The following is a 16,516-nucleotide window of genomic DNA, read 5'->3' on the forward strand; positions in this document are numbered from 1 at the left end:
GTTGTATGTATACCACATTTTGTTTATCCACTCATCGGTTGATGAGGTTTTGAGTGGTTTCTACTTTTTGGCTACTCTAAACCGTGCTGCAGTGAATATTGGTGTACAAATATCTGTTTCTGTCTCTACTTTCAAGTCTTTTGGCTATACCTAGGAGTGGAATTGCTGGGTCACATGGTAGTTGTAATTTTAGTTTTTTAAGGAACCGCCACAGTATTTTGCACAACGGCTGTACCGTTTTGTATTTGGTATGAATACAGCAATAGACAAGGGTTCCAATTTCCCCACATCCTCGCCAACATTGTTATTTTCTGTTACTTTCTCTCTCTTTTTTTTTTAACCTCAGCCATTTTAGTCATAGAGAAATGGTATCTCTCTTGTTTTGATTTGCATCTCTCCAATGGTTAATGACACTGATAATCTTTACTTGTGTTTAGTGGTCATTTGAATGTCCTCTTTGGTGAAATGTCTGTTTAGGTCATTTGCCCATTTTATGGTTGGATTATGTGTCTTTTTGTTAAGCTGTCAAAGTTTTATTTATATATATACACACACACACACAAAGACACACACATACATATACATACACACATATATAAAAAAATGCACTGCCGTTGAGTTGATTCCGACTCATAGCTACCCCAGAGGGTTTCCAAGGCTGTAAATCTTTATGGAAGCACACTGCCACATATTTTTCCACAGAGCTGTCAGTGGCTTTGAACTGCCAGCCTTTCTGTTAGCAGTCAATCACTTTAACCACTGCACCACCAGGGGTTTAGGTGTGTGTGTGTGTGTGTGTGTGTGTGTGTGTGTGTGTGTGTGGAAATCCTGGTGGTGTAGTGGTTAAGTGCTACGGCAGCTAACCAAAAGGTCAGCAGTTCAAATCCACCAGGCGCTCCTTGGAAACTGTATGGAACAGTTATACTCTGTCCTATAGGGTTGCAGTGAGTGGGAATCAACTTGATTGCAATGGGTCAGGTCATGTCATATATGTATGTATGTGTGTGTGTTTATGTATGTATGTTTTTATATATATACACACACGTATGTACATACACACATGTATGTAGACTGTAGTTGGATATATGGTTTCCAAAGCTATCTCCCAGTCAGTAGCCTGCCTTTTCACAACTTTGGGTAAAGTGTTTTAATGAACAAAAGTTTTTAATTTTTATGAGGTCCTATTTATTTTGTTTTTCTTTTGCTGTTTGTGCTTTTGTTATTAAATTAGATGATCCATTGTTAAAAGGTAGGCCTGATAGCATTGCCCCTGCTTTTTCCTCTAAGAATTTTATGGTTTTAGGTTACATATTTAGGTCCGTAATCCATTTTGAGTTTGTTTTTGTGTGTGGTGTGAGGCATGGATCCTGTTTCATTTTTCTACATGTGGAAATCCAGTTTTCCCAGCACCATTTACTGAAGAAACCCTTCTTTCCTCACCAAATGGATACCCTTGTCAAAAGTCAGTGGACCATAGATGTGTGGGCTTGTTTCTGGACTATCAATTCTATTCTGTTGGTCCGTGTGCCGTTATAACAGTACCAGCCTGTTTTGATTACTGTGGTTGTATATATTGAAATCAGGAGGCATGATTCCTCCTGCTTTGTCCTTCTCTTTCAACGTTGCTATTCCATGTAAAGTTGAGGATTGGGTTTTCTACTTCTGTAAAGAAGGCTACTGGAATTTTGATGGGGATTGCATTGAGTCTATAGATCGCTTTGGGTGGGGTTGACATCTTAACAATTCTGTCTTCCAGTCCATGAACATGGGACACCTTTCCATATGTTTAAGTGTTATTTAATGTCTTTCAGCAGTGTTTTGTAGTTTTCATTGTATAAGTCCTTCACATCCCTGGTTAGATTTATTGCTAGGCATTTTATTGTCTTAGATGCTATTTAAAATAGAATTGTTCCCCTAATTTGCCTTTCAGATTTCCCATTGCTGATATAGAGCAACCCAACTGATTTTTGTTTGCGGACCTTGTACCCTGAAACAGTGCTCAATTCCTCTGTTAGCTCTAGAAGTTTTTCTGTGCACTCTGGAATTTTCTATATATAGGATAGTATCTTCTTTCTTTTCAGTCTGGAGACTTTTCTTTCTTTTTTGTCTTATTGCTCTGGCTGGGACTTCTTATAAATACTACATTGAATAGAGGTGGTGACAGTGGACACCCTTGTCTTTTTCCTGATTTCAAGGGGAAAGCTCTCAGTCTTTCTCCATTAAATATAATATTGGCTTTTGGCCTTTCATACATATCCTGAGTCATATTGAGGGATTTCCCTTTTATTTCTGTCTTCTTTGGGGTTTTCATCAAGAGAGTGTGTTAGATTTTATCAAATGCCTTTTCTGCATTCATACAGTTGAGCATGTGGTTCTTTTCCTTTACTCTTTTGATGTGGGGAATTACGTTGGTTGATTTTCCAATGTTGACCATCCTTCCATTCCTGAAGTAACTCCTGTGTGGTCATGGGATGTGACTCTTTTAACATGCTATTGGATTCTTTTCAGTAGTATTTTGTCAAGGATTTTTTACATTTATATTCATGAGATATTGGCCTGTATTTTTCTTTTCTTGTGGTATCTTTGTCTGCTTTGAGTGTCAGGGTTATGTTTGCTTTACAGAATGAATTAGGGAGTATTCTTTCTTTCCCTGTCTTTTGGAGGAGTTTAAACAGTATTGGTGTCCAGTTTTCTCTAATTGTTTGATAGAATTCCCCAGTTCAAGCCATCTGGTCTAAGCCTTTTTTGTTGCTGTTGTTAAGTTTTTGATCACTGATTCAATCTCTTCACTTGTTATAGGGCTGTTGCAACTTTCTGTTTCTTCTTGAGTCAGTTTGTGTAGGTCATGTGCTTCTACAAATTTGTCCATTTCATCCAGGTTATCCAGTTTGTTGCTAAACAGTTGTTCATGATATTCTGCTGTAATTATTTCTTTTGGGTCAGCTGTAATATCCCTTCTTGCACTTCTTATTTAGTTGCTTGCATCTTTTATTTTTGTTTCTTTGTCAGTCTTCCTAAGGATTTGTCAATTTATCGACCTTTTCCAAGAACCAACTTCTGGTTTTATAGATTCTGTTGTTTTTCTGTTTTCAATTTTATTTCTCCTCTGATCTTTTTTATTTCCTTTCTTCCAGTAGATCCAGGCTTAGTTTGCTTTTTTCTTTCTAGGAGTTCTCAGGTTAGGGCGTTAATTTGAGATCTTTCTTCTTTTTTGAAGCAGGCATTTATTGCTGTAAGCTTTCCTCTGACTACTGCCTTCACAGCATCCCGGAAGTTTTGGTATGTTGTGCTTTAATTTTCATGTGACTCTTAAGAAACTTGTGATTTCTTCCTTGACCCACTGGTATTTTAGTAGCGTGTTGTTTAATTTCCATATGTGTGTGTATTTTTCAGGGTTTTTTCTGTCACTGATTTCTAGCTTCATTTTTTTTTTGTGGATAGACAAAATACTTTCAATATTTATGAAGACGTGCTTTGCGACCGGAAACGTGGTCTATCCTGGAGAATGATCAGTGTGCACTGGAGTAGAATGTATATTGTGCTGTCTTCGTCTGTGGAGTCGGTTTAGAGTGCCATTTAGGTTCTCCGTTTTCCTGTTGATCTTCTTTCTAGATGTTCTGTCCAGTATTGAAAGTGGTATATTGAAGTCTCCAATTGTTAATTGTGGTGCTACCTATTTTTCCCTTCAGTTCTGTTAGTGTTTTATGTATTTCGGTGCCCTGATGTTGGGTGCGTGTGTATTTGTGATGGTTAAGTGTTGTTAATGAATTGTCTTTTATCTCTATATGATGTCTATCTTTATCTCTTCTAACAGATTTTGTCTTAAAACCTACTTTGTCTGATATTAAGATTGCCATCCACACTCTTTGTTGGTTATTATTTGCATGGAATTCCCCCCCTTCCATTTTTTCACTTTTAACCTATCTGTGTCTTTGGGTTTAAGGCTTGTGTCTTGTAGACGGGGTATAGTTGTATCATGTCTTTTTGTAATGCATTCAGCCACTGTCTGTCCTTTGATTGGAACATTTAGTCCATTTACATGATTGTAATTACTGATAAACAGTGACTTACTGTTGCCATTTTGTTGTTTTTTGTGTGTCTTAAGCCTTCTCTGTCTTTGCTATTTAGTACTGCTTGCTTTTGCATTTTATTATTTATTGTAGTGAATCTATTTTGTACCCTTCCCCTTTGCTTTTGTGTATCTTTTTTTAAAATGTATTTTTTACTAGTTACCATGAATATTAAATTTAATGGCTTGTATTAAATTTAACATTCTAGGGTAAATTGGTACCAACTTAACTTCACTAACATACGTGAAATTCTATGTCTGTACCATTCCTCTTTCCTGCCGTTTGTCATTGTTACCACTAATTGCTTCTTGATATTTCTTGTGCCCTGTAACATAATTTTATCCTTGCTTTTAACGTATTCGTCATTAGGAAACACAGACAAAACATTTAGAATTATCAAGGCTTCATACAGTTTTACTAACCCTTACACTTTTGCATGCATTTCCTTTTGTTAGGTATCTTTTTTTTTTTTTCTTAAACGTATAGCCTTTTTCTGGTGTCTTTGCCCTTCCATCTGTAGGACTTCCATTAGTATTTTTTGTAGGGCCTGTCTGGTAGATATCATCTCTCTTAACTTCTGTTTGCCTGGGAATGTTTTAATTTCCCCTTCACTATTGAAGGATAGCTTTGCTGGGTTTAGTATTCTTGGTCGATGGTTTTTTTTTTTTTTTTCTTTTCTTTCTCTCAACACTTTAAGTATACTGTTCCATCGTCTTCTGGCCTTCAATGTGTGTGAGGAGAAATCAGCCTTACACTTAATTGGCATCCTTCATGTGTTACTGTTTGCTTCTCTCTCATTGCTTTCAGAATCCTCTCTTTATCTTTAATTTTTTAATTTTTTAAATTTTATTGTTGAACTGTAGATGACAGTTTACAGAACTAGCCTCTCATTAAGCAGTTATTACCTACATTTTTTTGTGATATTGTTGCCAACCCAAGGACACGTCAACAGTGTCCATTCTCAACCTTGGGTTCCCTGTTACTGGCTTTCCTGTGCCCTCCTAATGTCTAGTCCTTGCTTGTGGGCTGGTGTGCCCGTTTAATAATGAAGTCACTGATGAGGTTCACTCTTTAGCCAAAGACTAGACAGGCCCGGAAGACAAAAGGAGTCTTTAATTTTTGAGAGCCTAACTGCAGTGTCTCCCGGTGTAGATCTCTTTGAGTTTATCCTGCTTGGGCTTCTTTGAGCTTCTTGGATTTATAGAATCAAGTCCTTTGTTAGATGGGTGAGTAGGGAGGATTTCCCGTCATTATTTCTTCAAATATTCTTTCTGTCACTTTTCTTGCCCGTTCCATCTGAAATTCCCATGATGCATATATTAGGTCTCTTATCTTTTTCCGGAATTCCATTAAAGTGTGTCCAGCCTTTTTTAGCCTCTGTTCTTGTTGCCCTTCAGCATCTGTAATCTTAACTGTTTTATCCTTTTAATTTACTGATTCTTTCTTCTCATTTCAGTTATTGCCCCTTTCAGTTTTAATAGCTCTCTTTTTAAAGTCCTCCTTTCGTTCTTGCATTATTTCCCTTATTTACTTTAGCTCTTAGTTTGTTTCCCCTTAGTTCTTTAATTATGTTTAATGCTGTTATATTTGTCTCACCCCCGCCCCGCCCCCAACTGCCGGCCATTCGCCATTCTTTGTGTATCTTGTGATTTCGGTTGGGGCTTTGGAATTTTTGAAGATGGCAAGTTTCTTAGTGTTTCCCAGGATTTGGTGTTTTTGCCTGTATTACTTTCTGCAAAAAGCTCTTAGGCTGGCAGAGCCTTCTGCCTTTGTCTCCCATTTCCGTTCCCTCTCTGTGATAGCTCCTTTTCCCTCCCTGGTTTAATTAGGATTCAAAAGTTTCAGACCTCGGTGTTCAACTTGCAGTCTCTCCCAGGCATACCAGAGATCATACTGTTATCAGTCTGTCCAGCAGTAAGCACCGCCACCTAACGAAGGTGTCATGTAGTAGTCGGTCTGTCTACCAGGGTGCAGTCCTCTCTCTCTGGTTCTCACTCCCTTCCCTTCTCTGTTCTGCATCAACATTTTTAGTCAGAAAACTGACACCCATCAAGCCCTCTTTTTGGGCTGGTGTTGCCCCCCAGTTTTTCCTGAGGCTGGTTTCCCAGCTGTGTGGGGCAGTTTATGTCCGAACTGGCATTCAGAGGAGGACTGGGCTGGTACTTATCAAAAGGACCCCTGAGAGATCTGTCTTGTTGGTTTCAGAGCCCCAGTGGCCCTGTGGCCACTGTAGGAAGAGCAGTCTCCACTTAGGTGACTCACCTCTTGACTCCACAGTTGGGGAACCTTATGGAGGAGTTTGTATCAGTCCAGCAGCCAGCAGTTACCAGGTTGTCACACTTCAAATGGAGATTTGTGGAGGCCTGCCTTGTTGTTGTTAGAAACCCCTGAATTACGTTGACTGTGGGTGTAGCGTCCCCTAAATGTGACTACTTCCTACCACATAGGAGCTTCAGTCAGCATTCTCCGTGCTGACTGGAAGGCGAAGTGGATGGACCAAAACTGGTCCCCAGGGAGGTTTGTCCTATTTGTTTCTGAGGTGTGAGCCATGGGATGGGAACAGATTCCACTTTTGGGGTGTCCTGTAGCGGTTTGTAATAACCCGGCAACCAGCTGTTACCAGGTGGGGTGTCCCTTTCTGGTCAGATCCTCATGGAGGTCTGCCTTGTTTCTGTCGGAGTCCCCTCAGTAGGTTATTGGCTGTGAGTGCAGCCTCCACTCAAGACTCCTGCTTCCTAGAAGCACACAGCAGCATCAGTCAGCAGCCTTCAGTACTGACTGGGATAGAGAGAGATGAACCGTGATTGACCTCCCGGGAGGTTTTTCCTAGTGGTTTCAGATGTCAGAGCTATGGGGTGTGTAGGTAGTCAGGTAGAATGCTGACTGTGGGAGTAGACTTTACTGCAGGAATCTTCTCTAGCAGCTCGCAGCTGACTTGCAAGTGACAATGTCTGAGTGGAGGAGGGGTTACCATGCTCTAAAAGGACACGTGGAAAAGTCTGCCTTATTGCTGTCAAATGCCCCCAGGAGGTCTCTTGTGTTGGTTTCAGAGGCCTGAGCTACAGGATGAGCAGGCAGGCAGGTGAAGTGTTGACTGTGAGGGCAGACTCCACTGCACAGGCCTTCTGTAGCAATTCCCAGTAGGCTTGCAGCTGACAGTGTCATGGTGGGGTAGGTGCGGGCACACTCCAAGCATACCCCCAGGAGTTCTGTCTTGTTGATTTTAGAGCAGAAGTTTAGAGTGTTGTCTCTCTGTGTAGGTGGGGTCTGTGGTGGTTAGGGAAGCAATCTCTTTTTCTGGGGACACTTCCCCAGTTGACAGCAGCCAGTGGCCTGCGTGGTGGGGGGAAGGGGCAGGGACATTGGTAGAAGCGATTTTTCTGCTGTATGCAACTTGTTGTTGGTAATCCCGTCTCCAGTTCCCCACTGTTTTCCTCTGCTCCTTGATGTAGAGCCCCTCAAAGCCAAGCATTGTTTCCTTGTTTTTCTTGTTGTATTTATGGGGAAGGGTCAGAATAATAGTCTGTTTATGCTGCCATTTTCTCATATTCCCTGAGGTTTTTTTTTTTTTAAATCATAGAAGTGTTTTAGATTTTGTAAAGTCCTTTTCAACATCAATTGCAATGATTGTGGGGTTTTTTTCCTTGATTTTATTGATGTGGTGTATTATGTTGATTGAAAGCAGCCTTGGCCTAGGAGGTCCTATGGAGCAGCTCGACTGTATCACAGAGCATGGCTATGAGTTGGATTTGACTTGACAGCACCCAACAACAACCACTAATAATGTGACATTGGTGGTTCATCGGTAGAATTCTTGTTTTCTACAAGGAGAGTGGAAATTCCAGAACCCTTAATTGTGCTCATGAGGAACCTTTACATAGATCAAGAGGCAGTTGTTTGAACAGAACAAGGGGATGCTGATTGGTTTAAAGTCAGGAAAGGTGTGCATCAGGGTTGTATTCTTTCACCATACCTATTCAATCTGTATGCTGAGCAAATAATACGAGAAGCCGGACTATATGAAGAAGAACGGGGCATCAGGATTGGAGGAAGGCTCATTAACAACCTGTGTTATGGAGATGACACAACCTTGCTTGCTGAAAGTGAAGAGGATTTGAAGCACTTGCTAATGAAGATCAAAAACCACAGCCTTCAGCATGGATTTTACCTCAACATAAAGCAAACAAAAATGCTCACAACTGGACCAATGAACAACATCATGATAAACAGAGAAGATTTAAGTTGTCAAGGATTTCATTTTACTTGGATCCAAAATCAACAGCCATGGAAGCAGCAGACAAGAAATCAAAAGGCACATTGCGTTGGGTAAATCTGCTGCAAAGGACCTCTTCAAAGTGTTGAAGAGCAAAGATGTCGTCTTGAAGACTAAGGTGTGTCTGACCCATGCCATGGTATTTTCAATTGCATCATATACGTGTGAAAGCTGGACAATGAATAAGGAAGACTGAAGAAGAATTGATGCCTTTGAATTATGGTATTGGTGAAGAATATTGAATATTCCATGGACTGCCAAAAGAACAAACAAATCTGTCTTAGAACAAGTATAACCAGAATGCTCCTTAGAGGCAAGGATGACCATACTGTGTCTTACATACTTTGGACATGTTGTCAGGAGGGATCCGTCCCTGGAGAAGGACATCATGCTTGGCAGAATACAGGGTCAGCGGAAAAGAGGAAGACCCACAACGAGGTGGAGTGACACAGTGGCTGCAACAATGAGCTGAAGCATAACAATGATTGTAAGGATGGCACAGGACCGGGCAGTGTTTGTTCTGTTGTGCATAGGGTCGCTATGATTCAGAACCGACTCGACGGCACGTAACAAGAATAGCAACATAAGGAGACCTAGGTTTGATTTTCGACCAGTGCTCCTCATACACAGCTCCCACCTGTCTTCCAGTGGAGACTTGCGTGCTGCTGTGATGCTGAACAGGTTTTGGTGGAGCTTCCAGATTAAGACGGACTAGGAAGAATGGCCTGGTGATCTTCCAGAATGAACGATGAAAACCCCATGTATAGCAACAGTCTCATCTACAACCAGTCATGGAGATGGGATGAGACCAGAAAACATTTTATTTCTTTGTGCATGGGGTCATCATGAGATGGGGGCCAACTCAGTTAACAACAGTAGATACAGTGATGTCGAGATCTTTTCATATTTTTTTGATATTTATATATTTTCTTTGGTGAAATATTTATTCAAGTCGTTTGCCCATAACCAAGTTATTTGTCTTTTTTATCATTAAATTATAGAGTTTTTTATATGTATTCTGGGAGCCCTGATGGCACAGTGGTTAAGAGCTTGATTGCTAACCAGAAGGTTGTCAGTTGGACTTCACCAGTTAGCTGTTCCTTGGAACCCCTGTGAGGCAGTTCTACTCTGTTGTGAGGGTTACTATGATTCAGAATTGACTGGGCGGCAGTGGGTTTGATGTTTTGGGTCATATACTCTGGATATTAAACACCTATCAGAGATATGTTTCCCCCATTTTCTTTCTCCAACCTGTAGTTTTAACTCCACCTTGTGGGTAAGGTCATTTCCTTTTTTCTGTGAACTTTTAATAAAAGCCATGTCTCTGACACACAGGGATAGTAAGAAGGAAAGTAAAAGGCGTCAGTCTGATACATCCATAATATGCTGCAGAATGTTCTTTGATACTTTTTAAAAAGAAATGATACTGTCTGTGTTTTTGGTGAAGAAACAGTTTACACATCAGTTTACGTTCCTATTCAACAGCTTCTACACAAGTTGTTCTGTAATATTGGTTACATTCTTCACGACACATGCACATTGTTGTTGTTTCTGCTTTCTTAGATTTTCATCTCTGTTTTAAAGTAACTATGGACAGTTTGGGCTTAGATAGATGATTTTTTAAAAAGGGGGGCACAGTTCTTACAGATCATACTCGTTATTTTATGAGCCTGTCTGTTATTGAGCTACAGGTTGACCTGAAGGATTATTTTTAGCTGAAGATTTGAAGAGTATCCCAGGACAGTAGTCTCGGGGAAGCATCCGGTCTCAGCCAGCCCTTCACATCTGTTTTTTTTTTTTTTTTTTTCCATTCTAGGTTTTTTAGGAATTTGAGGTTCTGTTCCACATTTTTCTCCCATTTATCAAGGTCTGTCTGTTGTGGCCCTGATTAGAGTGGTCGATAATGGCAACAGGCACCGTCTAGTTCTTCTGGTCTCAGAGTAGGCGAGGCCGTAATTTGTGTAGACTGTCCTGTAGACTAGTTTATTCTTTGAGTCTTTGGCTTTCTTCTTTCTCTTGTGCTCTGGATGGGTGGAGACCAATAGTTGTATCTTAGACGACCGCTCATAAGCTTTTAGAACCCGAGACACTACTCACTAAACTACGTTGGACCTAACTTACAAAGTGTATTACTCCAACTGACCGAGAAATCCCATGGGACTGTGGTGCTAATCTTTCAAACCCAGAAATCCAGTCCTGCGAAGTGTGTGGTTATATCAAGCAGCGACTATAACTGCTGTGCCCGTGTGTACTTTATTTTATATAGGTGTATGTACATACGTATCTATGTGTGTGTATATATGTGCATGTATGTGTGTATATACACATTTATGTACATATACGTATACATAGATTTGTATATATACACACACTGTATGTGTGTGTGTGTGTATGTATATATATGTGTAGGTATATATAGAGAGAGAGAGAGACCTGGTGGCACAGTAGTTAAGAGCTTGGTTGCTAAGCAAAAGGTAGTTTATGTCTACTGTGAAGCAGTTTTACTCTGTCTTATAGGGTCGCTATAAGTCAGGGTCAACTCGATGACAGTAGCTGTGTGTGTGCATATACATGTGCGTGTGTGTGCGTGTATATGTGTTTCTCTGTCTTTGTGCATCTGTCTTATCTGTCTGTCCGTCCGTCCACCCACACAGCCATCCATTCATCCTGTCTTTCTAATCTATCTGTGAATATATGTGGTTACTTTTCCAATCACCAAAAACAACAAATGTCAGCTATCTAGAGAGTGAATCCCCTCTGCCTCCATTCCTGGTAAACGCTAATGAGCATTGTTATTGTTGTTAGGTGTTCTTGAGTCAGTTCAGACTCATAGCAACCTTGTGTACAACAGATCGAAACACTGCCCAGTTTTGTACCATCCTCACAATCATTGCCATGATTGAGCCCAGCATTGCGGCCACTGTGTCAGTCTACCTCATGGATTGTCTTCCTCTCTTTTGCTGACCCTCTACTTTACCAAGTATTTTGTCCATGTCCAGGGACTGGCTGCTCCTGATAATGTGTCCAAAGTATGTGACACAAAGTCTCACCATCCTAGTAGCTTCCGAACAGCATTCGGGGTCTGCTTCCAAGATAGATTTGTTTGTTCTTTTGGTAGTCCTCATGAACATTTGTTTATGTATATTTACCTGTTCATGTCATTTCATAAAAGTGAGTATTTGTTTTCACTCATAAACGATACTTGTTTGGGTGTGTTTGTGTGTGTGAGATTGAGTTATTTTGCTCGACATAATGTCCTTCAGGCTCATCCATGTTTCAAGGTGATTTGGGAACTTATTTTTCTTTATTGCTGATAGTACTGCTTTGTATGTGTGTAGCATGTCTTACTTATCCATTCATTCATTGATGTGTACCTAGGCTGTTTCCAACTTTTCCTGTCGGGAAGTGTGTTGTGAGGTGTGCCTATGATTATATCCTTAGGATATATACCTAGGAGTGGAATTGCTGGGTCATATGACAGCCCTACCTCTAGTTTTTTGAAGAACTGCCAGACCGTTTTCCACAATGGCTGTACCGTTTTTTATTCCACCAGCAATGGATGAGTATACCAATTTCTCCACATCCCCTTTCAATACTTGTTATTTTCCCTCTCTTGAAAAATCTCAGCCATCCTTACATGAATGGTATCTCATTGTGGTTTTCATTTGCGTTTCTTTGATGGCTGATGACGTTCAGCATCTGTTCATGTGTCTCTTGGCCATCTGAATGCCCTGTTCGGTGCAGTGTCTGTTAATGCCGTTTGTCCTGTTTTTGATTGGGCTGTTTGTCTTTTTGTTGTTAAGCTGAGAACTTTTGTATGTGTTTTCGATATTAGACCCTTATCAGTTATGTTATTCCTGACGACTTTTTCTCCAGTCTGTAGGTTGTTTCTTTACTCTTTTGATAAAGTCTTTTGAATGACGTAAATATTTAACTTCTATGCGGTACCAGCAATGTATTTTGTTTTCTGTTTTTGTACATTCACTGTTGTGTTTGATAATATCTAGTTCAAAAAAATTATGTCTTAAAGCTTTGCTCCTGTTTTTTCTTCCAAGAACTTTCTGGTTTTAGATTGACTAGGTCCTAGATACGTTTTGAGTTAGCTTTTTTTGTACGATGTGAGCAGTGGATCTGCTTTCATTTTTCTGCATGTGAAAATCAGTTTTGCCTCCAAAATTTTCCTTTCTCTCTTTCTGGGATTTTTATGATGTGTATGTTGGTTCATTTGCTGGTCTTTCACAGTTTTAGTAGGCTTTACTCATTTTTCTTTAGCCTCTGCAGTTGCTTTATTTGCTAGTTTACTGATTTTTTCTTCTGCCGGTTCAAATCTGCTGTTGAGTATTTTCAGTGTATTTTTTATCTTAAGTTACTGAGCCGTTTCATCTCTAGTATTTTTGTTTATTTTTATACTGTGTATCTATGCATTTATATTCTTATTTTGTTCGTACATTTTCCTTATTTCTCTTTGTTCTGTAAGCATGTTTAGTACTACTGTTGTAAATTTTTCCAATCTGCTCATTACCCAGGTTTCCATAGCAGTAACTTCTCTCCCTTTGTCCTTTTCTTTATATGGGCCATCATTTACCAGTTTTTCTGTGTGCCATGTGATTTTTTGTTGAATCTGGAACCTTAAAATATTACATTGTGTTAGGGTTCTCAATTCCCTCATATGCACTGTGATTTCGAAAGCATTAATTTCTGCAGGAAACTCTTAAGTTGGCACAACCTTCAGTATTTGCTCACTCCTACTTTCCCTACTCTCTGAGAACTGCATTTCAGGCTATATCAAGATTTCAGTCCTTCAGGTAGGTTTGATCTCAGACCAGCAGAAGAAGCACATTGATCAGTCCACTGGCAGAATCTGTCCTTTCTCTTCAGCACTAGATATTGAGGCCCCTTCTGTGTAAATATGAGAAGTTTTTAGGTGGGGATAGCCTTCAGATTTTGCTTTCTGGTGTCCTGTTCTGCAAGACCCCTGATTCAGGCCAGATTGGGGTTCAATCTTTTAGGAAGCTATAGAGCAACCAGAACAGACATACAGTAGTTTGCAGACCAATTAGAGCAGTCTGACAGTAAGATCTGTCCTGTTACTTCAGAGTAGAGTTTGGAGACATTTAATCATTCATAGGAGAGCTGTAGATTGGATGGGACAATAGTTTTCCTCTGTCATCATCTGACGGCCACAGGGGGAGTGGTGAGAATTGTGGGCACTGTGGAGAATTTTTTCCTACTGTTTTAAAGTTGCCTTCATCTTCCTCTTGCCTTAGCTGTAGCTGGTTGTTGCCATCCTCCGCCCACTTTTTTCAAATTTCTTACAAGTTTGAGTACAGATTACGTTCTTGGTGTCTGGGTGGGACTGTTGGGATTCTAGACTGTCTGACGTTGCCATCTTCCTAATTATTTTACTATGCTACTTTCATGGATTGAATTGTATCCCCCTAAAATGTGTGTCAACTTGGTTAGACGGTGATTCCCAGTATTGTATAGTTCTTCTCCATTTTGTGACTGTAATTTTATGTTAAAGAGGATTAGAGTGGGATTGTAACACCCTTACTAAGGTCACATTCCTGATCCAATGTAAAAGGAGTTTCCCTGGAGTATGGCCTGCACCAACTTTTATCTTAAAACAGAAAAGAAAGCGGGGTAGGGGGTGGGGGGACCTCATACCACCAAGAAAGAAGTGCTGGGAGCAGAATGCATCCTTTAGACCTGGGATTCCTTCATGGAGAATCTCCTGGTCCAGGGGAAGATTGATGAGAAGGACCTTCTTCCAGAGCCCACAGAGAGAGAAAGCCTTCCCCTTGAGCTGACATCCTGAATGTGGGCTTCCAGCTTACTAGACTGTGAGAAAATGAATTTCTCTTTGTTAAAGCCATCCACTTGCAGTATTTCTGTTACAGCAGCACTAGATGACTAAACTACTAAATTCCTTTAATAGCAGTTTTTTGAGGATTTTAAATATATCTTTACAATGTTTCTGGCCTCTAACCTTTTTTTAAGAAATTGGTTACTAATCTTATTGAGGATAATCTTGTACATGAGGAGTTGCTTCCCTGTTACAACTTTGAACGTGGTCTTTTTTGAGTTTGGTTCCAGTCAGTTAGATTTAAACCTTCATGTGGATCTCTCTGAGTTCATCATACTTGGAATTGTTGAGTTTCTTTTAGTTGTAGAGTCATGTATTAAACTTTTTTTTACCTCCTTTCTTTCTTGAATTTCCACTATGTGTATGTTGGTATATTTTATGATGTCCCACCAGTTTCTGACGCTTTGTTTATTTTTCTTCTTTCTTTCTTTTTCCTGCTTCTCTGACTGGATAATCTATTGACGTATCAATTTCTTTTAATATTTGCTCTGCATACTCAAATTTACTGCTCAAATCCTCTAGTAAATTTTTCATCTCAGTGATTTTAATTTTCTGCGTTAGAAATTCTTTCTTTTTTTTACAACTTCTGTCTCTTGATTACAATTCTCCATTTTTTTGAGACAGTCTTCTCCTGCTTCCTTGAATTATTTTCCCATGGTTTCTTTGAGCTCTTTGAACATATTTAAATCAGTTGATTAAAAAATTTTGTTTTTATCTTTGTACCTCTAATTTTTTTTACAGGTGTTATGATTCTCTCAGTTGTTTATTTCTAAATAGGTCTCTGTTTCAGGTAAGTCAATTTACATGTATTCGTGGTTATTTCATTTTCAGAGTACTGTGTCTTTTTTTCTACTATCTTTCGTTTTATAGACATATTGCATAGCTGCCTTTTGGAATAATTATTATTCTTTTTTGTAAATTAAGTTAAATGTTCCATAAAATTAGTGGTAACTGTGTTTGATATACACTGATAATAACCTTGAACAATATTATTTTTCAGAAGTTTGGTAGTACCATAGTTATTAATCCTGAGAAAGATAAGACGATGGTGCAAGAACTCCTGGATTTTAAAGATAAGATTGATTTTATTATTGATACTTCTTTTCTGAAGAATGAGAAGTTTATTGTTGCTATGGAAGAGGCGTTCGAAACGTTTATTAACAAACGACCTAACAAACCAGCCGAGCTTCTAGGTATGGTTTTTAACCTTATGAAATAAATATTTCTCACTGTGTGTTAAGGGTAATTTCAAAATTAAACGTAAAAAGTTAGAGATCAAAAGGACTTTTTCTTTCAGTTTGAGTTCTCTAGGCCCATTTTCTCCCTTTTGTTGGAGCAACAGAGGACTTTAGAAAATTCCATGCCCTTAAGAGCTATAAATGTCTTTTTTCACTACAGGTGAAATTTATAAAAAGGCTGCCTTCATTTTTTGTTTCTGTTACTTCTGAAAATAACTGTGAAAGGCTTCTTACCTATGAAATAATGTAATGGGTCTACAGCTAATGATTGAAGATTTTGAAAGTATTTATCCTTTATTGAAGGGTATTTTCTTTCGAAGATTCAAAGAAATCGTCTATTATATTCATTGACCTTTTTTTTTATTGACTATGTCAGTGCATGAATTTAATGCATCCTTTTTAGTAATTTGGATTTTTCCTTATTTATGTAATTTCTTCAGCTTTTTATTTGTATCAAACAGATTGAGGGCAGAGTAGTCATGGTAACATTTGTCCATCGAGGTTCTGAAAATATTAAGGAGACCTAGAAGAACAGTTTTGCCTTTTATTCTTCCACTGATTTTTACATCTACCCATCCATTTATCCATTCCCACATTCATTTATACTTGTTTGAGGAAATGTTGTTTTGTTTATGGTATGTATTTCAAAATACCTTATTACTTAGCATATCATTTTTTTTGCATTTTAGCAAAGTATGTGGATTCAAAACTTTGTTCAGGTAACAAAGAAACTACAGATGAAGAACTAGAAGAGTTGTTAGATAAAATAGTGGTTATACTTAGGTTCATTTATGGTGAGTAATTTAATTCTTTCATATAGTTTTCCTTTTACTTTATAGAGAGAAGTTGTACATTGCAGAAAAAACTGGATTTACATGATTTTTTAAATTGTGCTAAAACACTCGTAACCTAGAATTTATACTTTTAATCCTTTTAAGTCATACAGCTGTATTACCTTATGCATATTCATATTATTTTGAAACCACACCACTGTGTAATTTTGGAACATTTTCATAATCCCAAATGGAAACTGCTTGTCCATTAAATTACACTCTTCATTGTCCCATGC

At 38.9% G+C, this 16,516-nt stretch overlaps 1 protein-coding gene across 1 annotated transcript in view; it reads left to right on the plus strand.

Moving 5' to 3' along the window:
• LOC135229081 (cullin-4B-like) overlaps positions 1-16,516 on the plus strand; it is a 208,185-nt gene that overhangs the window by 84,875 nt on the left and 106,794 nt on the right. Inside the window, exons 11-12 of the mRNA XM_064278876.1 lie at positions 15,210-15,402; positions 16,137-16,241. Of these exons, the coding sequence (XP_064134946.1) occupies positions 15,210-15,402; positions 16,137-16,241 (298 nt within the window). The remainder of the gene's footprint in view (positions 1-15,209; positions 15,403-16,136; positions 16,242-16,516) is intronic.

The sequence above is a fragment of the Loxodonta africana genome, chromosome Y (genome assembly GCF_030014295.1).
Source record: "Loxodonta africana isolate mLoxAfr1 chromosome Y, mLoxAfr1.hap2, whole genome shotgun sequence".
Classification (NCBI taxonomy): domain Eukaryota; kingdom Metazoa; phylum Chordata; class Mammalia; order Proboscidea; family Elephantidae; genus Loxodonta; species Loxodonta africana.